Source organism: Topomyia yanbarensis, chromosome 2 (assembly GCF_030247195.1).
Source record: "Topomyia yanbarensis strain Yona2022 chromosome 2, ASM3024719v1, whole genome shotgun sequence".
Classification (NCBI taxonomy): Eukaryota; Metazoa; Arthropoda; class Insecta; order Diptera; family Culicidae; genus Topomyia; species Topomyia yanbarensis.
Window position 1 is genome coordinate 161,624,106 of NC_080671.1, and position 23,031 is coordinate 161,647,136.

General features: G+C 36.9%; 2 protein-coding genes across 3 annotated transcripts in view; both read right to left on the bottom strand.

The window, feature by feature from the left end:
* The window catches only part of LOC131681931 (uncharacterized), a 323,359-nt gene that overhangs the window by 137,130 nt on the left and 163,198 nt on the right, over positions 1–23,031 (bottom strand). The gene's annotated exons all lie outside the window — the stretch shown is intronic.
* Positions 1,219–2,373, bottom strand: LOC131681932 (uncharacterized). Its single transcript, XM_058963035.1, has 2 exons — positions 2,256–2,373; positions 1,219–2,197 (listed from the first exon to the last, which is right to left on the bottom strand). The coding sequence occupies exons 1-2, from the start codon at positions 2,298–2,300 to the stop codon at positions 1,355–1,357; spliced, it is 888 nt and encodes a 295-aa protein (XP_058819018.1). The 5' UTR covers positions 2,301–2,373; the 3' UTR covers positions 1,219–1,354.

Here is a 23,031-nt window from a genome sequence, read left to right on the forward strand (position 1 = left end):
TGCGGACAATCCATTTACCACCCACATCCGCACCGCGACGAACCCTAACTACACCGGTGTAGTCGGTGCTACACTCATTCAAACTTGGGTGTAATCAGTCTATCTCTTTCTTTGCACTACACCGGTGTAGCATCAAGATAAAAACGAAAACGCCATTAGTTAGCCCCTTTTGGACACCAACCATTCATTTGTTCATTTTTGTGAGTACACTCTGTCATGCTCGACCGATAACCGACGAGCTCTGACCCGTGATGAAACCAGAATTTCCAGTATCCATTCAAAACTTCCTCGAATAATTAGCAGACTGAAAACAATACACAAAATGACGGAAACAATTTTAAATATGGTGTGTTTATTATCGCATTACAATGTGACAATAAAACAAATCTATGGTTCTTATTTATGCGGTTAGTGTTACGAGCCAATTATGTCACCAGTGTAATAAGAATAAATAAAGTTCACATGCTGTAAATAAATACAAGACCCAAAGCTTCGTTAAGCTAGCGCATTGAACCGTGAAGGAGGGCGTATAATTGACACAAGAACACAAAATTCTTTTTTGCATAAAAATATGTAATCATGACACAAAAAGGTACCAAATTTAAATAATTTTCTTGACGATGTTTTTTTAAATTTTGATTGTAGAGCTTTTAACCTTAGGGTCGTTCGCCTCTTTTCGGATTAGAGAAATCTCTTTTAGAAAAATCTCTAACCCTATGTGCGGGGTTGGGAATCGAGCCCAAGTGAGCTGCGTACAAGGCAATCGATTTACCAACTACGCAATGCCCGTCCCCCTTGACGTTATTCAGTAGTGTCTGTTATTTCAACAGCTAAGTGTTGAATAGCCGGTAGATCTCGTCAGTTCAGAAAACATCATATATTTGCACGCTTCGTTTGTATCTACTATTCGGTTTAAACTAGAGTGAATTTGTTTTTTCGATAATTCGCATTTTTTTGTAATGACATTTGGTATTTTTAAAATTATTATTGAGTTTTGCAGTTTTTGAGATACAGACGCAAAGCTTCCTACTGTGTCCAAAACATCAATCTCCCCTTTAATTTAAAGTTGTCTGCGTGGGTCGATTCTTTAAAATTTCTACGACAATGTGATTAACTTTTAGATTTATAGCGATGGATTTAGTTTTTTTGATAATATGCTATCGGAATGTACTATCTCAACCATTGAGCTTAAGATAATGATGAAATGATTGTATGCGGTTCACGTTGAAACAAAGAACACTTCTGATTCGGTGCGTCTCCAGTTTTATTGTATGCTTAACTTACAGTAAAGAGTATGTATAATTGTATACAGTAGACGTAGTTTCGATCAAAACTCTCGCATTAGTCAGTCTCGCTAATTCAGACCAAATCGCTCACGGAATGCCTTGAGGATTTCAGACGTGTGAGCAGCCGGCTCATGTTCATTGCCTACCTCAGATTCGGGTGGAAGTGGTTCAGAAGTCTCCGGTTCCACTTCCGGCTCTGTCTCAGGAGCGGGAGGTTCCGTTGTTATACCCCCAGGAACCTCCACTGAACGACAAGTAACCAACATGTGATCCCGGCACAACTGAAAGCCTCCCTTCAATCTTTGTTCACTATCGGTCATGCAAACGATATACGCGGATTCCAATTCATCAAGGGTGCTTCCAAATGAGGTAACAGCTACATACAATTCTTCGAACAGATGTAGAGGGTTTTCTTCAAGATAACTAGCCTTCAAAGCCAATTTTTCCAGAATACTATCGGGTCCACTGAAAATGTTTTCCCCCTTGAATACATCCAACAGACCGAGTCCAACATAATCAGTTTCATCCTTCTGCAGAAGGGTGTAGAATTTTGCCACTTCGTCATTCAAGACGTTGCTAACATCGGAGACACAGTTTGAAAATCCTGCACCTGCCAAATTGATGATACTGTCGGATAAAGTTTGAACGAATGCAAGACACGATCTGTCTACCTCAGCCGGTTGGTTGTTAATCTGGTAGAGAAGAATTTCTTCCTTGAGGATAGCGTCGAGGACGAACGTTTCCTTTACCAGCAAAATATCCTGATGGAAGATATTGATTTTTGCCGATGTGTTCAATCGAGCATCACTGAGGGTTTCAATCACGAAATCCTGAATCTCTCTGTATCGCGGACGCAATTCATTTATTTGTTCAATAACCGCTTTTGTTTTGGGGCGATCAGCAAGAATTACCTAAAAAAATGGCATTCAATTGGTCACAACGGATTACGACGTTATCGGTTATACTTACACTCAGCCCGCAAAGTAGTGCTACAGTAATCAGTAAGGACCTCATGGTTGTCCAGTTTGTTCGTCTTCGTTCGAAGTGCTAATGTCGAACTGTTCTGGTCAGCAAAGGATTTTATACGAACATTTGTTTCTTCGTTCGATTTAATCGTGGTAAACTTTATCTGGGCCGAAAATTAATCTACTTAATCTCGGTTCATTCGATAACCGACGGCGTGCAATCATTATCGTCATATGTGGGAATGGCCAACTTCCGTTTGGGCAGATCGTTGGCGTTATTGTATGTTCATGAATTGTCGTTTTAAAGCTGTTTTTCCCGCCAAACCTTGACCGTCTACCATCATTGAAGTAGATAGAAGTGCGTTTGAAATCTTTATTTGTTGTCAGTTAACGATAACTGTAGTGAAACAAAGCATTGTTTGGAGGATTTGAGGTTGCTTAAATAAATTGATTTATAGTACAAGTGTTAAGCAGCAGAACGGGATAGAATTAGGATTGATTCACTGTACATTGCATTCTTCGGCTGACAGGTTTACTCGGAAAAATAATGTGAATGCGTCTCAGCTCCCTCCGAGCAGGAAGCGAACGTGAAGAACTTTTAATCCAGAATGCCATAATCAAAGCCAGCATCGATAAGCGCGGTGAGACACTATGCAAAGCGCTCCGTGCCCTAATTGGACGATAGACGACTTGTCCCATAATATAAAAAGAGAGGACAAGAGTAGGTGGACACTTTTTTTTTCTCCGATTGACAAGATTTTATGTGAATCATTCTTCAAGGAACTCTTAAAATCTATATAATAGTTCGCTTTACTAGAGTCGTTACCCCGAAAAGCCTGGTATTACCCTTTAAAAGGGTGCCCCACATCAAATTGCATCATAAAAAAACGTTGTAGAAAATAACCCATTGGGAACCATTCACAAACCACGTAGACCGAAATTCGAGATTTTTTGACATACTAGCAACACGGCTAAAGCTATGTGGATCTCATTCTCCTTATCTCTCGTTTTTGGAAGTGAGATCGTGCTCACTGCCTTCCGCGATCGATAGATGATGACGAAGATGAAAGCAAATGGAACGGCCATAAATTATGCTGCGACGCAACAATGTTCCTATAGAAATGAAACGTGAGGCGTTCAGAATTATTTCAAGCTTTTTAAATATTAAGGTCAAAAACAAACATCGATTAATAATGCTTTTCACATTGTTTTTTTGTCTTCAGCTACTCAAATCAATTAGTACCAATTCAACGGAATTTTAAATCAAAATATTCGTCTCCGAAATGCAAAACTCGTATTACGAGTATTATAAATTACTTACGACTGTGTGAAAGATATCCTTATTAATTCCACTATACTATCAGTAGGAGTTATACGAACACCGTGTAATATGTAATATAATTCAAGTGAAAATTCAAAAGTGCTTTCGAATGTTTGTATAACGAAATACTTCTTTTCAAAGTTAGTCACTCGAGTATATTCAAAAAGATAAATTGTTATAACTGGCCCAAGTTTGCCCGAATAGAGACCTATATCAACAGTGCTGAATTGCTAAACTAATAAGCACTTTTTGAACCTTACTGGTGCATTCAAAATTGATAAACTATAAGAAACAATTTGAAATTGTGCTCATAATCACTATTGCCGTAAACGGGGGAACATTGATCACTTTTTCCAAAGTATTTCGAATAACTATCTTCACTTCAGGTAGATGTAACTGTTTGCATTTTTAAAACAAGTTCTGGTACTCATAGATTGAAAATGTTCAAATAGTTGGGTATTTTATTTTGTTTTACTTTAAAAATAAAATTTGGTGTAAATTTTCATTCGTTGTATTTGGGATAATTTTGATCAACAAAATATGTCTATCGAAATGAGAGATAATGCTTGAAATGTTATGTAAATTGCATATCTGCAGGCAATTTCATGGCCCGATATTGTGACGTCTCGAACGAGAACAAAATTGCCTCGAATGAATTATTGGACAAAAATATTTATGGTTTCTAAATAAAATATCAGTTTAGTTGAAGTTGACTGATTTCATTAATATCCAAGGTATTGTTTGAACAGATTGAAATGATGCATGAGAGTTGTGTCATTTTCAATTTGAATTTGTGCTCATAAATAGTACATGAAAAGATGAAATAAGCGTTACTGAGAGTTGCTGAACATGTATAGAATATGGTTTGTTTTTTGTTTCGATGATTTTATTAGACGGAACCATCTTATCGTATATTACTGAAAAAAGTCTCATTTAAACAAACTTACCCTGGTGATCAAAGATACCCCGTTTTACGGTACTATCTAGACTGACAAATACGAATACAAATTTAACTTTTCGTGAGTAAATTTAAATATTCCTGGAATAAATATATAATTTAAATTCCCTTATTCGATCAACGTGCCGGGTTGTTGTTTTGTCCAAAAAATACGTGGGGCCTGACTTGGCCACGGTTTCAACGTAGCTAAAGCTAAAAATGTATATTAGAAGCAAAGCTGTAGCGTGTGGTTGGCCAGGTTGGCCCCGCCAAGGGCGTCAGCCTCAGAGGGGCGCTGAAATCTTGACGGACTTTTAAATTTTTGTAAGAACAAATCATGAAATAAGTCGAAATAATGTGCTATTTCCAAGTGAACTGAGCGCTGAAAAAGAAGATAATGTAAACACCAAAGGATTGCAAAAATAATGCAGTTTTTGCTCGAGGAGAATTCTAACTCCAACTGCTGTTTCAACTGACTGATCCTCACATGGGGATCAGAGTAATACTCTTCCAAAAGAGAATAACGAGTTGTCGTAGTGAGTGGCGTAGCTCTTTTTAGTTTTTCTGTAAGAGTGCATAGATCGCCTTCATAGGGAACGCTTCAGATTCCTAGGACCCTAGATCAAATGGACAAGCCAAAGGATAGCAATGTAAACATGTGGTTAGTCTGGGGGTCCGTAAGGAATGACATTCCCAACAGTTTTTAACCAAAACTGTTTTGTTACGTCAGCAATTTTTTTTTTTTTGATTACCTATAAATGAGGAAATTCCCAATTCACGAAAGAACTTGATGTTATCGAACTGAAACAACTGCTCCTCGAGTTTGTGTCAGTAGAATGATACATCTTACCTTTACATCTGTAGTTTTTCTTCGGGGGGATTCATGTTCACCGCGGAATATTCACTGACAATACTGCAGATGCCTTTGTGACCACCGCCTTAGGAGAGCGCAGGCATTTCATTGTTCGAAAGTCGAACTAAAAAAAATTAAGTTAAATCCAAAGGGGAGCAAAACTGAGACTTCGCCAAGGACGCCAGAAGGTCACGCTAGGCTCTGATTAGAAGTACACATGATATCAACTACGGCTTCTCTGGGAAGCTGACAAGACTGATTAAGGCTACGATGGATGATGTAAGGTGTTGTGTCAAAATTTCGGGCGGCCTCTCGGGTCCGTTTGAAACACGTAGGGGACTAATACTATGTTCACATTAGCACTGATATCAAGTGATATGCGGATTACCTTGATATCCGACGATATTAAGTACCAAATTACTTGATATCCCATACAACTCGAATGTCATCTCATATCATCATTATTGCTTGATATCCGGGATATCACACACGAAATCGAGTCAAATTGTCAAAAGTAGTGACTGGCAACACAGATAACGGCATTGAACGCACTCATTTATTAATGTCATTTTGAAAATTTATCGGGTCGCGGCAAGCGTTGACCTGTCGTTCGCGAATAAACGTCAACAAGTCAAATTAAATCAACGGCAAGTACAAACAAAGGAAGAAATCAAATCCTCGTGATATTGCAAAAACCGGCCTGAAGAATACCAACGCCTCCAATATCCAAATCCTCCTTAGTATAGCGTCCTCGGATGATGTATACTCAAAAATCTAGAGTATCTAGAGGAAATGGAAAGCGCAGAACTAAAATTATTATAACCAAAAACATCAAAAATCGTTTATGTCCTCAGTCCTTTTTTCGTAAGAAGAGATTCCATCCGACAGGAAAGCTTTCCTCTGCTGGATGACAATCTTGAAAATGTCGGACCCATCTGGCGGGAGCGAAGAAGCATAAGATGTTCTATCTAATTGTACTGATCGAAAGCAATGTGCCTGGATATGGAGTACTTTTCAACCAGAATTTGTTAATGGAAATCTCTCAAAAAGATTAATGCATCGATAAATACAAAAGCGACATTGTAAATGGTTTGGAGGAAATTCTTCGCTCACCTATCAAAATGCCATAATGCCAACAGTGCCCATAACAGCACTTCAATAAAACAAACCACAGTGTGATTCTTCAGAAAGGATTATCAAGGAAATCAAGAAAGGTGCGCAACGTTCGCTAACATCAGCACTTCGAAGTCGCGACGACAACTGGGACAGGAAGTCAATTTTCTTCGAGATACATACGCTTCTGGTGATGCGACTGTAACTATCAAGCAATAGTAGGATAGTCCCGATAAGCTATTCGCTATGATCCACAATGCAAATTTAATAAGATCACCACTGCACATTGATCCACAATCAAATTTAGTAAGAATTTGGAGATTGTTCTAAAACTAAACCACCTAGCCTGATTATGTCTTTGGAAAAGTTTTCGTAGTTTGTGAGCCTATTCTTTTTATTAAAATAACAGGGTGGTTCTAATTTTACCAAGATCAAAAAAATTACTTTTTGACACTTTTCAATCATTCTAGATAGACCCATACGACCTCCAGTGAAGTTGAAGACAAAAAGTTTGCTGAAGACATGTAAGCTCTACCTGTATATAATCAGCGGTTAGGGTGTATTGACTTAAAACTGAAGTAGTCTTCAGACAACTTTAAGATTAGTTTCACTTTTATCGTCGAAAAGGTATGAGCGCTTTTTCGCCAAAAATGAGGTTCCTTTGGAATACCAATATCACTCATTAGGGCAAAGATAAATCTTTTTCAACTACATACAAGATGATTCGAGGCATAATTGAGCAAAAATGGCGAGCGCGATATTTTTTAAAATTTCACAAAACTGATTCCAAAAAAGTAATTTTTCTTATTACAAGTACTTATACCTTCTTTTGAATAACAAAAGCTAGAGTTTTGATGAATTAGACAGACTTCCCATAAACATTGACAATTTTGTACTTGTGTACATAATTTCGTGCACGTGTTTAACCTCAAACATGCTTCGTCTCGTTTTTACCATTTTTTTGTTAACCATTTTGTTAACGACCTATTGAATCAATTTGTCAACAGTTTTTACGGCATTTAATTAGCAAGGGACTGGAAGGTGAAGTATATTTTTCAATATTTAGAGCCATAGTACTCAAGGGAGAGCAAGGCGTTGAAGGGAGAAAGCTTCGTCTCGATGTTTGCCTCGGACATCGAACTCAAGCGAGCAATGTGCAAACTCCAGTTCAAACATCCGTCTACGTACACCGGGTGCGTACACGCCCAAATAGCATTTAAAGTTTTATAGCACGCTACAAGTGCAATCTAAGTTTTAAGAGTCTTTACAAGGGTGCCGTAAAATCGAAATTGTTACATGGGCGAGAACGATTCACACAAGGCAAAAGAGTCAACGTTAGTGATGATGAGAGTGAGAAAGAGAAAGCTGGAGCCACAAACCTATGTGTACGCACACCGTGTTAGAACATGGAGTTCGGTTGTGCAGGCGAACATGCGCACGTGTTTCAGTACGATTTAACGTGTTTGAGTTCGTACATTAAGTGTGGGTTTAATATGAGCACAGAACTAGAGCGAACATTGTGTACGATGTCCATTTGGGAAGACTGGAATTAGAAGAAAATGTTCGTTTTCAAAAACTCTATGTAAAACATCTAAAGGACATGTTAAAAAAAATGAAACTTGCAAAAGTTATATTAAAAATTTGTTACTATGTTTAAAGTACTTTCACGGAAGACAATATAAAAGACATAGTTTCATTCTCATGATATTTTTTTTTTCATTTTACAAGTCTTTTCTTTTATTTTAAATAGTGTTTCGGGTGGTTCTAAATTTATTGAAGTCAACTACATTCAATGGCTCGAGATAGAATTTCGCAGTTTTCCAAAAAAAATTGCACAAATTCAAATTTAATAATACTTTGTCGAAGATACTGGAATCTTGTACTTTTCATTTTACAAGAAATTTACGAAAAAATAGGCGTGTTTCTTAAAAGAATGGTTTTATTTATTTAACTTTTGCAGTTATGATTTTTTTTGTAATGACTTTAGAAATACTTTCAAATATTTTGAAGGAGAATAGTTTCTCTCAATATACTGAACATGTAGCTTTTTTCGTTAAAAAGTTATATATACAGTCGTGATTCGCTGGTTGGACATTTTTTTTAACTGGACCGCTTTTTAGTTGGACCTCCGCTAGTTGAACCATTGTCCAACTAAAAAGCATCTGAATGTCTAAATGTTATGTCAAATTTACTTTGACAATCAGTCTGACAATTATTAGAGATGTAGATGCAATTACACTATTAACGTCTCCTTTGGAGAGTTTTTGACATCTGTCAGTCGGTCCAACTAACGAATCAAATTTGTTAGTTGGACACAGGTGTGGCCCAACCAGCGAATCACGACTGTACTTTCTACTAAAAATGAGCTATTTTTGTAGAAATGTTGCATTTTTAGTGATCTATACCTAAGAGAAGAGACGACAACAGGCTTCTTGCTCTTCTTAATTTTCCCGACTAGGTCCTGCAGTAAATCTAAAGACAACAAGTGTTCATCGTTGCCAGATTCCTTTTGTATGCTTTTCGCAATTGCTGAAAACATTGTACCACGAAAATCGCACCTCAACCAACAATTTACAATGCATAAGCTGCATTCAAAAATTTAATTTAATTTTTATTCGTGTCTCTTAACAGTAGACGTAACTATATCGTCATTCAGGACTTTTATTCAATTTGCATGAAATGTTGATGTGTATGAAAAGTAGCCAGAATAGATTCAGCAGCACTGTTTTCCATCCCGTTGGTAAATATAATAAACGCTCATGATTGGCAAAACGACCAATCAGAAGCTGGTTCAATATTGAGGTTAGGACTGGATCAAATTGGCTACGCGATTGTCTTCTCTTCTCTTAGATCTATACTACAAAGCATGATATTTCACACTATAGCAACGGAATTTAATGTTAATTGCTTTAATTGAAGATAATGCTATTTGAACAAGTTATACTTTTTATGTACAAGTTCTCATAACTTCGAAACAAAAATTGTTTGAAAAAAAAGTTGGTGCATATGAACAAATTAAACTTGTCGTGCAGTGGAAAGTATAAAAGATAGAGCGTGCGTGCCTTCAACATTTTTTTCTAAAATGCGTTCTACAACCTAATCGAAGACAGTTAGCACTATCTAGAATCATTAAAAATTCACTTTCAAATTTTACTAAAATTATAACCACTCTAATTTCTGTTTGACCGAAAAGGAGGGCCTTGCAAAGCACAACATTTTTAAACATATTGTAAGACCAAGTTATTTAATTTTAGCAAAAAATTAAAATTCCTACTAAATTTACATTATGGACCACTGTACACTGGTTAACCTTTAGTTGGAACCAGTGCAAAACCCGACGACGGAAGCAACAGAACCCTGCAAACCGAACCGATTCGAATATAAAATGTGCTCAGCCGTATTTGAAGACCGATCCCAGCTGCTGCTGCATGCACAGGTTCACATATAATGTTGTTATAACAATTGCTATTATTTTTGCTACTCTTGCTAAAATTGTGGCCAGTTAGAATTAAGATACGAAGCCATAAATTATAAATATATTCTATCAAAAGTCGAAATAAATATCCATCAGCTGTTAAAATAAAGTCGGTTGATATGCTTTTGTAGTACCCTGCTGTATTGACGATGTTCCCACATAGCTGTGATCGTTGCTGAATTGAACATATAACTATTGATCATCAGTCGGCCTTTGTACATGCTTATGGTACGCGTCCCGGACGTACTTCGTGAAGTTGGAGATAGCGCAAACATTGAGGAAAATAATTTGGAATTGGATGCATTCCAATGTAGGGACAAAATCTATATCAATTTAATTAACAAAAATCTGTTCCCATAGGCAGCGCAAATTATCAGCCAGTTATTTTTAATATTCACTTGGCCACGGTGAATAGGATAAAAATACATTTTAACCGGAGAAATTGCTGCGACACGAAGTTTTAACGGTCTGGACCTGGGACGGACTGACATCTTTGGTGACACACGCGGCATATCGTACAACTAAAGGACACTTTAGGGGTTGAAACACTTTGTGTAAGATTGCAATATGTCCATAAGCTGGCTAGGTCCAAATCCAAAGCATAGGTCAGGACCTGTAGAATCAGAGGCAGCTCCCCTATTAGATAGGTCCATCAAAAGACGACTCGAATCGAAGTTACGTAAACCCAGAGATCCTAACCCAGCCTAGCTATCTAGCAAAATAATCAACTCCTACCCCTTGGGTCGTTTCTAAGCAGACGCTTGGACAAAGGTCTCAGTTGCATATACCGTCGCTTGAAAGACTGACGATGTAGAACTAGCCTTGTAGAACCTATAGTATATAACACAGCCCCCACTAACACACCGTGGCATTTTTTGAGTCATCGGTATTCTATTCAGTTTAGTCAGATATTACAACCTCGAATTGTAGATCAAAGACTTGCCTAATCGGCATGCTATTAGTAAATGGATTTACGTACAATAGTTCCAAGACTAGGTCCAGGTTTTGAAAATGACTCGTAATATCCCTCGGCTAATACCGATAGAGATTGCATCAGTATGAAACTGCTGCTGTCTCCATTTTAACGTGGACATGTAATGGCAATAGGTTTAATATTGATTGCAATGCAATCGTCGGAACGATTTTATTGCATCTGATTGCCACAAGTCACTTTTTGTACCGTTGACAATTACAAACAAGCCACCACACATTTTTTGGTTTGAAGCCCCGTTTTTTCCAAACAGACTTCGGCAAACCATCATGCATTTTAGGGCTTTTTGCGTAGTTCTGCTGATACGTAGATTCCACCAGCTAACGATTCCGCAATAGTTTACTATAATTTACGATGTAGGCTGGAATTGTTTGTAATCGTCGCATTTCGATTCTTTCAGTCGATATACACTAGATTTCTTTTGGCACTTAACTCTTTCTCCAGCTTTCAACGGAGGAAACAAAAAAAACTTGCTTGCTTTTACGGTTTGCTGCCAGTATGTGTAATTGGAAAAGAAAGCAATGCAGAAACGTTGAAGTTGTTAAAGCTTAGGATGCACCTCTTTCGAAATAAGGTCGCAAAATATTTTTCTTTTTCCGGGCGGAATTTTGACATTTGTTCACAAGACACGCAGCACGTACAAAAACACTTTTTATTGAATCAAATATAAATATATGCGCCCAAAAATTGAGACCATGAAACTATTCCTAAATTGTTGTTTTTTCTTCGAATTATTATGGTTGAAAATTTATGACACTTGAGTTGTCAATTCAAATGTCAAACGATATCACCTCGCATAAATGTGAACACTTTGACATGATATCCATATCATCTCGGTATATCAAGTGATATCAATGTTAATGTGAACATAGTACAAAGCGATGGGTTGTCCTGCCTGCTGTTCAATATAGCGCTGGAAGGTGTAATGCGAAGAGCGGGGTTCAACATGATTTTCACGAGGTCCGGACAGTTTGTGTGGTTCACCAGCGTTGCCATTATTTATTTTGGGAAATCCGCAAATGTTATATCCCTGGCTGATGTAAAAATCCGCAAAAATCCGCAAGCAATAAAAGCCCCATTTTTTATTTTTTCCATCATTAAGGGCTTTTCGAGCTTTTTAACAATCTATTATCATTACACATGCATAACTTTAATTTTTAAATTTTCAAATATTTGGCTGAAAACTGAATGTAGGAGAATATCTACTTTCTCAGGGAACTAAAGGAGCTGCGGGAATTCGACCAGACGCATATTTAGTTTTGCGCACCTTGTTCCAGAAATTTTCAAAAAGGAACATTTAAAAAAATCATGAATATAAAATTCATGATTGAATTAAATGATTGAAAAATCACAAATAAAAACCTAATAAATTCCAAAATAAAAAATAAAAAACAATTAAAATTAAAAAATAGAAGCATCGAAAATTAAAAAAAAAACATGAACTGAAAAAATGATGAAAAACACAAAAATTTAAGGATGCGTCAATCAAATTCAAAGGGGCGGGCATAGCATCTTTGAAAAATCGTTTGCCTTGTTCGCAGCTCACTTGGGTTCTATTATCAATCTCGCACATAGAGTTAAAGAGTTTTCTAAAGAGATTTTTCTATCCTGAAAAAGGAGGCAAATGACCCTAAGGCTAAGACGTCTAGAATCGAAATGCTTCAAAATTTCAAATTTAATGAATTTTAGAAATTAAATACTTTGAAATCTAAAAAAATTAAAATTAAAAAACAGTGATTTAAAACATCAAAAATAAAATTATTTCAAAATTTAAAAAATAAAAGCATGAAAAATTGAAAATTGAAAGATATTAATTTTTTTTAAAAAACATTAAAATCGGAGGATTCAAAAATTTTCAAAGTTAAAAATTTGCAATCCAAAAATTGAACATTTAAAAATCTTTATTAGATATAATTTTTTTGAATGTATGTTTGAGATATAATTTTTTTGTATGTTTAATTGGAAATTTGAAAAATTACAGGCCAAAACGTTTAATTTGAAATTCTGATTTTTAATGTAGAATACATTTAAGCTTTCAATATAGGGGTCCCGTTTCAAAATATCGGCTGCGGCACCGCGTCAGATTTTGAACGTTAATAACTTTTATCATACTTAACAGAATGATTTGATTTTTAGGTCAATTTGTTGAAAATATGTTCCTCTATGCTGTATTAAAATTTTAAGTATGTATAACATGCACTAATAACAAAAAATTGTGTTTTGAAAAATCTTTCGAAAACGACTCGGAAAAGTGAAAATTTTCAGCCCATCCCGCACAGAGCCGTCAAAATGGTGGACCAACCGAACAATAAAATAATGAAAAGTTTATATATAGGTCCACTACATGTTTGTTTTATGATTATTCGTATTTGGTTGCTTGACGAGAGCAGTTAGTGGGGGAAAGACGGCATACTCCTTTGGTTAGGCCATTAGAAGCCGGACGGAAAGGAAAGGCTCACGCACGGCACGAGAACGAGCGAGAAAGCGATAGTAGTGCATATTAGCGCGATTATATAAATATCTGTCGGTCGGTTTTTCTCATTCGTATTCGTTCAAGTACTAGCAAGCAGCCAGTCCACCGAAGTAAAGCAGTTGGCAATGACGACGGTCCGAAAAAGTGCCCCAGCTACTGGTGACTCATCGGAACTGTCGCCCTGCAAGAATTTCGCCCCAACTAAAGGGCAACTAATCTGTAGGCTATCGTTCCAGCGTCTATATAAGAAATACGATGTGTGGAACGAAAGAAAGAGAATTTAAATTATCCTCTCTCGCTCGTTTTCGTGCACTGCTTTTCCATTCCTTTCTGCTGCTAATACCATCATAACTTAAACGAATGTGCATGTTCCCCCACCATCTCATGGCCAGTGTTGCCACAATTGCATGTTGCTATTACACTTTGAATTATTTTATCGATCCTCTCTAGTATTGATAAAATATAGAACGTGCAAAGTACACTAGTCGCATGCTTTTATTCGAACTTTTTGGCAGCCTCCGTTGATTAACTGCATAAATCGATTTGTTTGTGCAGCTCCTTGCTAGTAGCAAACTAAATAGCCTTTATCAGCGCTAACAAATAACACAAAAGAATTTAAATTTGTGAAAATATTTTCCTTCCTTCTTTTCAAATCTGTAACATTCTTTGAAAATATTGTTTGAATGTTGTTATTGAAAAACTGAACATGCAAGTTTGCTAGCACTGGCCACTACATTGAAGGCGATGGAAAGACAGAATATTCGTTTTGGTTATGCTAGTATTGGTAGCCGAACGGAAAGGAAAGGCGCAGGAATGGAACGAAAACGAGCGAGAGAGCGATAGTAGTGCTTTCTCGTGTGTTTATATATGAATATTGGTCAGTCGGTTTTTCTCATCATTCGTATTCGTTCAAGCACTAGCAAGCAGCCAGTCCACCGAAGGAAAGCAGTTGGCAATGGCGATGGACGGAAACAGTGCCCCAGCTACTGGTGACTCATCGGAACTGTCGCCCTGCAAGAATTTCGCCCCAACTAAAGGGCAACTAATCTGTAGGCTATCGTTCCAGCGTCTGGTTCGTGAGATTGTACAGGACTGCAAAGTCGAGCTACGCTTACAAACCTCAGTCGTAATGATGCCCCGAGAAGCCAACGATGCCTACTGGTTCGAGAATGCAAAATAGTGCGCCTGGTTTGTTCGAGAATGCAAAATACTGCACCAAACGCATAACTTTCAGGCCAAATATATTAAACTGGCTCACCGTGTCGCGGGGAGTGCGTCTGAATTATGCTCCCGCAATAAAACAATAAACGGTTCTTTTCAGGACCAATTAATTGTGTTCTAATAAGAGTTAAACTGAAATATCCATTTGAGGTGTTTAACAATTTTCAGCAAGTAGGTTAGAAATACGATATGTGGATAGAAAGAGAATTTAAATTATCCTCGCTCGTTTTCGCGCACTGCTTTTCCATTCCTTTCTGCTGCTAATACATCATAAATTAAACGAATGTGCGTGTTCCCCACCATCCCATGGCCAGTGTTGCCACAATTGCATGTTGCTATTACACTTTGAATTATTTTTTCGATTCTCTCTAGTGTTGATAAAATATAGAACGTGCAAAGTACACTAGTCGCGTGCTTTTATTCGAACTTTTTGGCAGCCTCCTTTGATTAACTGCATAAATCATTAGATTTAAATTAACGTCTCGAAGTGAAGTCACGATGCTCCGGTTATGTCACAGACATTACCCACCCATCTTTTAATGTAGAATACATTTAAGCTTTCAATATAGGGGTCCCGTTTCAAAATATCGGCTGCGGCACCGCGTCAGATTTTGAACGTTAATAACTTTTATCATACTTAACAGAATGATTTGATTTTTAGGTCAATTTGTTGAAAATATGTTCCTCTATGCTGTATTAAAATTTTAAGTATGTATAACATGCACTAATAACAAAAAATTGTGTTTTGAAAAATCTTTCGAAAACGACTCGGAAAAGTGAAAATTTTCAGCCCATCCCGCACAGAGCCGTCAAAATGGTGGACCAACCGAACAATAAAATAATGAAAAGTTTATATATAGGTCCACTACATGTTTGTTTTATGATTATTCGTATTTGGTTGCTTGACGAGAGCAGTTAGTGGGGGAAAGACGGCATACTCCTTTGGTTAGGCCATTAGAAGCCGGACGGAAAGGAAAGGCTCACGCACGGCACGAGAACGAGCGAGAAAGCGATAGTAGTGCATATTAGCGCGATTATATAAATATCTGTCGGTCGGTTTTTCTCATTCGTATTCGTTCAAGTACTAGCAAGCAGCCAGTCCACCGAAGTAAAGCAGTTGGCAATGACGACGGTCCGAAAAAGTGCCCCAGCTACTGGTGACTCATCGGAACTGTCGCCCTGCAAGAATTTCGCCCCAACTAAAGGGCAACTAATCTGTAGGCTATCGTTCCAGCGTCTATATAAGAAATACGATGTGTGGAACGAAAGAAAGAGAATTTAAATTATCCTCTCTCGCTCGTTTTCGTGCACTGCTTTTCCATTCCTTTCTGCTGCTAATACCATCATAACTTAAACGAATGTGCATGTTCCCCCACCATCTCATGGCCAGTGTTGCCACAATTGCATGTTGCTATTACACTTTGAATTATTTTATCGATCCTCTCTAGTATTGATAAAATATAGAACGTGCAAAGTACACTAGTCGCATGCTTTTATTCGAACTTTTTGGCAGCCTCCGTTGATTAACTGCATAAATCGATTTGTTTGTGCAGCTCCTTGCTAGTAGCAAACTAAATAGCCTTTATCAGCGCTAACAAATAACACAAAAGAATTTAAATTTGTGAAAATATTTTCCTTCCTTCTTTTCAAATCTGTAACATTCTTTGAAAATATTGTTTGAATGTTGTTATTGAAAAACTGAACATGCAAGTTTGCTAGCACTGGCCACTACATTGAAGGCGATGGAAAGACAGAATATTCGTTTTGGTTATGCTAGTATTGGTAGCCGAACGGAAAGGAAAGGCGCAGGAATGGAACGAAAACGAGCGAGAGAGCGATAGTAGTGCTTTCTCGTGTGTTTATATATGAATATTGGTCAGTCGGTTTTTCTCATCATTCGTATTCGTTCAAGCACTAGCAAGCAGCCAGTCCACCGAAGGAAAGCAGTTGGCAATGGCGATGGACGGAAACAGTGCCCCAGCTACTGGTGACTCATCGGAACTGTCGCCCTGCAAGAATTTCGCCCCAACTAAAGGGCAACTAATCTGTAGGCTATCGTTCCAGCGTCTGGTTCGTGAGATTGTACAGGACTGCAAAGTCGAGCTACGCTTACAAACCTCAGTCGTAATGATGCCCCGAGAAGCCAACGATGCCTACTGGTTCGAGAATGCAAAATAGTGCGCCTGGTTTGTTCGAGAATGCAAAATACTGCACCAAACGCATAACTTTCAGGCCAAATATATTAAACTGGCTCACCGTGTCGCGGGGAGTGCGTCTGAATTATGCTCCCGCAATAAAACAATAAACGGTTCTTTTCAGGACCAATTAATTGTGTTCTAATAAGAGTTAAACTGAAATATCCATTTGAGGTGTTTAACAATTTTCAGCAAGTAGGTTAGAAATACGATATGTGGATAGAAAGAGAATTTAAATTATCCTCGCTCGTTTTCGCGCACTGCTTTTCCATTCCTTTCTGCTGCTAATACATCATAAATTAAACGAATGTGCGTGTTCCCCACCATCCCATGGCCAGTGTTGCCACAATTGCATGTTGCTATTACACTTTGAATTATTTTTTCGATTCTCTCTAGTGTTGATAAAATATAGAACGTGCAAAGTACACTAGTCGCGTGCTTTTATTCGAACTTTTTGGCAGCCTCCTTTGATTAACTGCATAAATCATTAGATTTAAATTAACGTCTCGAAGTGAAGTCACGATGCTCCGGTTATGTCACAGACATTACCCACCCATCTTTTTTTAGTTTAGTAGAGCGAATACGAATTACTATCGCTCTCTCGCTTGCTCGTTTTCGGGCTATGTTCCTTTTCATTCTTTCCTGCTACTAATACTAGCATAATCAAAACGAATGTGCGTCTTCCCACCATCCATTTAGTGAGCAGTGTTGCCAAACGCATTTTCAGTTTTTCATCAATAACATTTCAACAATATTTTCAAAGAATGCTGTAGATTCGAAAAAAAGAAAAATAGTTGGTGATGGAAAAGAATTCCCAATTAGAATTTTTAACCATAATTATAACGAATCATTTGAAAATTTCACATGCAAACGTAATTTCGTTGCATATCATTAGATTTGGATTAACGTCACAAGTGTAGTTACGACACTCCAGTTATGTCGCAGACATTACCCACCCATCTTTTAATGTAGAATATTTAGTCTAGAAATCAGAATGTTCCAATGGTCGTTTCAGGCGACTTCAACATAGATGTTTCAAAACAAGAGAATTTGAAATTTGTTTATTTTATGAATGAATGTTTCAAGCTTCGTTTGATCTCTGATCCATCACAAGCAACTACACTTGCAGGCACATGCATTGATCTTGTATTTGTCAAAAACGTCAATGCAGAAACCCGAAGATATATTTCGTACTTTTCATATCACAGACCAATACTTTTTTTAATTGATCCAGTGGTTTAATTTCAAATGTAAACAACGCTTGAAAAATTATAACCGGTTGACGACCTACACCTACACCAATCATGTCAGAATCACCTCCTGGACAACAGCTAAGCCCGGAAATAGTAAGAAGTCAGAAGCATCCAACGAAAATCGAAACCAGCGCATCTCCCCACCAAGGCCAACAACGCCAACAAAAACGGTCCTTGTCAGGACCACCATCATTTTTGTAAAGAATAATTTGAAATATTCCTCGCCCAAATCACCTTTTGTCCGAAAATTCCAATGAATATCAACATATTTGAAGAACGTGTTCCTTATGTATTCTACATCTCTCCGGTTATGTCGCAGACATTACCCACCCATCTTTTTTTTTAGTTTAGTAGAGCGAATACGAATTACTATCGCTCTCTCGCTTGCTCGTTTTCGGGCTATGTTCCTTTTCATTCTTTCCTGCTACTAATACTAGCATAATCAAAACGAATGTGCGTCTTCCCACCATCCATTTAGTGAGCAGTGTTGCCAAACGCATTTTCAGTTTTTCATCAATAACATTTCAACAATATTTTCAAAGAATGCTGTAGATTCGAAAAAAAGAAAAATAGTTGGTGATGGAAAAGAATTCCCAATTAGAATTTTTAACCATAATTATAACGAATCATTTGAAAATTTCACATGCAAACGTAATTTCGTTGCATATCATTAGATTTGGATTAACGTCACAAGTGTAGTTACGACACTCCAGTTATGTCGCAGACATTACCCACCCATCTTTTAATGTAGAATATTTAGTCTAGAAATCAGAATGTTCCAATGGTCGTTTCAGGCGACTTCAACATAGATGTTTCAAAACAAGAGAATTTGAAATTTGTTTATTTTATGAATGAATGTTTCAAGCTTCGTTTGATCTCTGATCCATCACAAGCAACTACACTTGCAGGCACATGCATTGATCTTGTATTTGTCAAAAACGTCAATGCAGAAACCCGAAGATATATTTCGTACTTTTCATATCACAGACCAATACTTTTTTTAATTGATCCAGTGGTTTAATTTCAAATGTAAACAACGCTTGAAAAATTATAACCGGTTGACGACCTACACCTACACCAATCATGTCAGAATCACCTCCTGGACAACAGCTAAGCCCGGAAATAGTAAGAAGTCAGAAGCATCCAACGAAAATCGAAACCAGCGCATCTCCCCACCAAGGCCAACAACGCCAACAAAAACGGTCCTTGTCAGGACCACCATCATTTTTGTAAAGAATAATTTGAAATATTCCTCGCCCAAATCACCTTTTGTCCGAAAATTCCAATGAATATCAACATATTTGAAGAACGTGTTCCTTATGTATTCTACATCTCTCCGGTTATGTCGCAGACATTACCCACCCATCTTTTTTTCTTTTTTATTTTAATTATTGAAATGAATAAAAATTTGAAAATTGCAAAATAAATATATTTGAGAATTCAAAAAGTTAAACATTTAAAAGTTTATAAATTTTGGAATTTGAAGATTTGTTAAGTTAAGATTTTATGATACAAAAATTATATCAGAATTTGGGAATTAAGGTTTAAAGGATTAAACATTAAAAACTTTAAAATTCAAAAATTTTAGAGTTCAATTTCTTCTCAAAATTTAAAAATCGGAAATATAAAAGTTTAAGAATCAAAGAATTTTGAAATTTAATAAATTCAGAATTGAAAAATATTCAAAAATTCAAAAGAAAAAAAATAAATATTTTTTTTTTTAAATATAAAATTTGACATTAAAGCATCATATTTTCAAAATTATAGACTTTGAAATCTCTGAAATTTTAAAACCTTAGCGTTTTTAACTCTGAATGCTTAAAAATTTAAAATAATACTTAACGAATAGTTGAAACAACGAGAAAAGCGGGATCGAAGAAAGAATCTCAGTTTATAGTATTTTTTGCCTTAATGTATTTTTATTTAGTTCTCAATGGTTGCTAAAACTCGGAAACTATTTCGCTGAAATTCAGCAACCAAAATTTACTTTGCCGTTTCGAAATCAATTGTTTACTCGTTCCGGAAATTTCCTAGCTGAGTTAAGTGAGTAGGGGAACATGAGGAGACTTGACCAAGCGCAGAATTCTATTGTTATCAATGACGGCAATTTTTTTCAAAAATGCTTTTATTCTTTGTTAATTTTAAAAGGTAATTTTAAATGTTTGGAATGAAAAATCCTATCCTTATAACATATATTCAGTAATTAATAAATTTAAGATAAATGATGTAATTTTTTATCAAACTTTGTATGGACATATCTACTCGACTAATAATTACTTTCAAAGTACTTATATCACATCTTATTCCTTGTGAAATAGCAAAACGATTTTACATTAATCGGAACATTGGAATTATTATTACTAAAATTTGCACGACATTGAACGTAAGAACCAATGTTGGGGCGACTTGACCAAGATTCTATGGGGAGACTTGACCAAGTGGCGATAAGCTGAAGAAAGATACCAAATTTCTGATATTTACTATGCTGTGGTTCCTACTGAGTAAAGCCATGTCAAGTGATCCTCGAATTTTTCGCAAAATCACCGATCTTCATGAGGTATATTTTATTGGATAGGGATTATGGTGAATAGCTTTTAGTATAAATATTTCGTTAAAACACCTTTTATTTTTCAAGATATTAACCCTTAAATTTTATTGCATGATAAAATTGTAAATTTTATATCTCAAAAACCACTGAAGACAATTCAATGATTTTTTGCACACTTATGGAATGATATTTGCTCTATCTCATAAAAATATTTTTGCTGTATGATTATGTGAATAACGGTACTTTGCATCTATTTAAAAATTTAAATTATATTTTTAATGTAGAATACATTTAAGCTTTCAATATAGGGGTCCCGTTTCAAAATATCGGCTGCGGCACCGCGTCAGATTTTGAACGTTAATAACTTTTATCATACTTAACAGAATGATTTGATTTTTAGGTCAATTTGTTGAAAATATGTTCCTCTATGCTGTATTAAAATTTTAAGTATGTATAACATGCACTAATAACAAAAAATTGTGTTTTGAAAAATCTTTCGAAAACGACTCGGAAAAGTGAAAATTTTCAGCCCATCCCGCACAGAGCCGTCAAAATGGTGGACCAACCGAACAATAAAATAATGAAAAGTTTATATATAGGTCCACTACATGTTTGTTTTATGATTATTCGTATTTGGTTGCTTGACGAGAGCAGTTAGTGGGGGAAAGACGGCATACTCCTTTGGTTAGGCCATTAGAAGCCGGACGGAAAGGAAAGGCTCACGCACGGCACGAGAACGAGCGAGAAAGCGATAGTAGTGCATATTAGCGCGATTATATAAATATCTGTCGGTCGGTTTTTCTCATTCGTATTCGTTCAAGTACTAGCAAGCAGCCAGTCCACCGAAGTAAAGCAGTTGGCAATGACGACGGTCCGAAAAAGTGCCCCAGCTACTGGTGACTCATCGGAACTGTCGCCCTGCAAGAATTTCGCCCCAACTAAAGGGCAACTAATCTGTAGGCTATCGTTCCAGCGTCTATATAAGAAATACGATGTGTGGAACGAAAGAAAGAGAATTTAAATTATCCTCTCTCGCTCGTTTTCGTGCACTGCTTTTCCATTCCTTTCTGCTGCTAATACCATCATAACTTAAACGAATGTGCATGTTCCCCCACCATCTCATGGCCAGTGTTGCCACAATTGCATGTTGCTATTACACTTTGAATTATTTTATCGATCCTCTCTAGTATTGATAAAATATAGAACGTGCAAAGTACACTAGTCGCATGCTTTTATTCGAACTTTTTGGCAGCCTCCGTTGATTAACTGCATAAATCGATTTGTTTGTGCAGCTCCTTGCTAGTAGCAAACTAAATAGCCTTTATCAGCGCTAACAAATAACACAAAAGAATTTAAATTTGTGAAAATATTTTCCTTCCTTCTTTTCAAATCTGTAACATTCTTTGAAAATATTGTTTGAATGTTGTTATTGAAAAACTGAACATGCAAGTTTGCTAGCACTGGCCACTACATTGAAGGCGATGGAAAGACAGAATATTCGTTTTGGTTATGCTAGTATTGGTAGCCGAACGGAAAGGAAAGGCGCAGGAATGGAACGAAAACGAGCGAGAGAGCGATAGTAGTGCTTTCTCGTGTGTTTATATATGAATATTGGTCAGTCGGTTTTTCTCATCATTCGTATTCGTTCAAGCACTAGCAAGCAGCCAGTCCACCGAAGGAAAGCAGTTGGCAATGGCGATGGACGGAAACAGTGCCCCAGCTACTGGTGACTCATCGGAACTGTCGCCCTGCAAGAATTTCGCCCCAACTAAAGGGCAACTAATCTGTAGGCTATCGTTCCAGCGTCTGGTTCGTGAGATTGTACAGGACTGCAAAGTCGAGCTACGCTTACAAACCTCAGTCGTAATGATGCCCCGAGAAGCCAACGATGCCTACTGGTTCGAGAATGCAAAATAGTGCGCCTGGTTTGTTCGAGAATGCAAAATACTGCACCAAACGCATAACTTTCAGGCCAAATATATTAAACTGGCTCACCGTGTCGCGGGGAGTGCGTCTGAATTATGCTCCCGCAATAAAACAATAAACGGTTCTTTTCAGGACCAATTAATTGTGTTCTAATAAGAGTTAAACTGAAATATCCATTTGAGGTGTTTAACAATTTTCAGCAAGTAGGTTAGAAATACGATATGTGGATAGAAAGAGAATTTAAATTATCCTCGCTCGTTTTCGCGCACTGCTTTTCCATTCCTTTCTGCTGCTAATACATCATAAATTAAACGAATGTGCGTGTTCCCCACCATCCCATGGCCAGTGTTGCCACAATTGCATGTTGCTATTACACTTTGAATTATTTTTTCGATTCTCTCTAGTGTTGATAAAATATAGAACGTGCAAAGTACACTAGTCGCGTGCTTTTATTCGAACTTTTTGGCAGCCTCC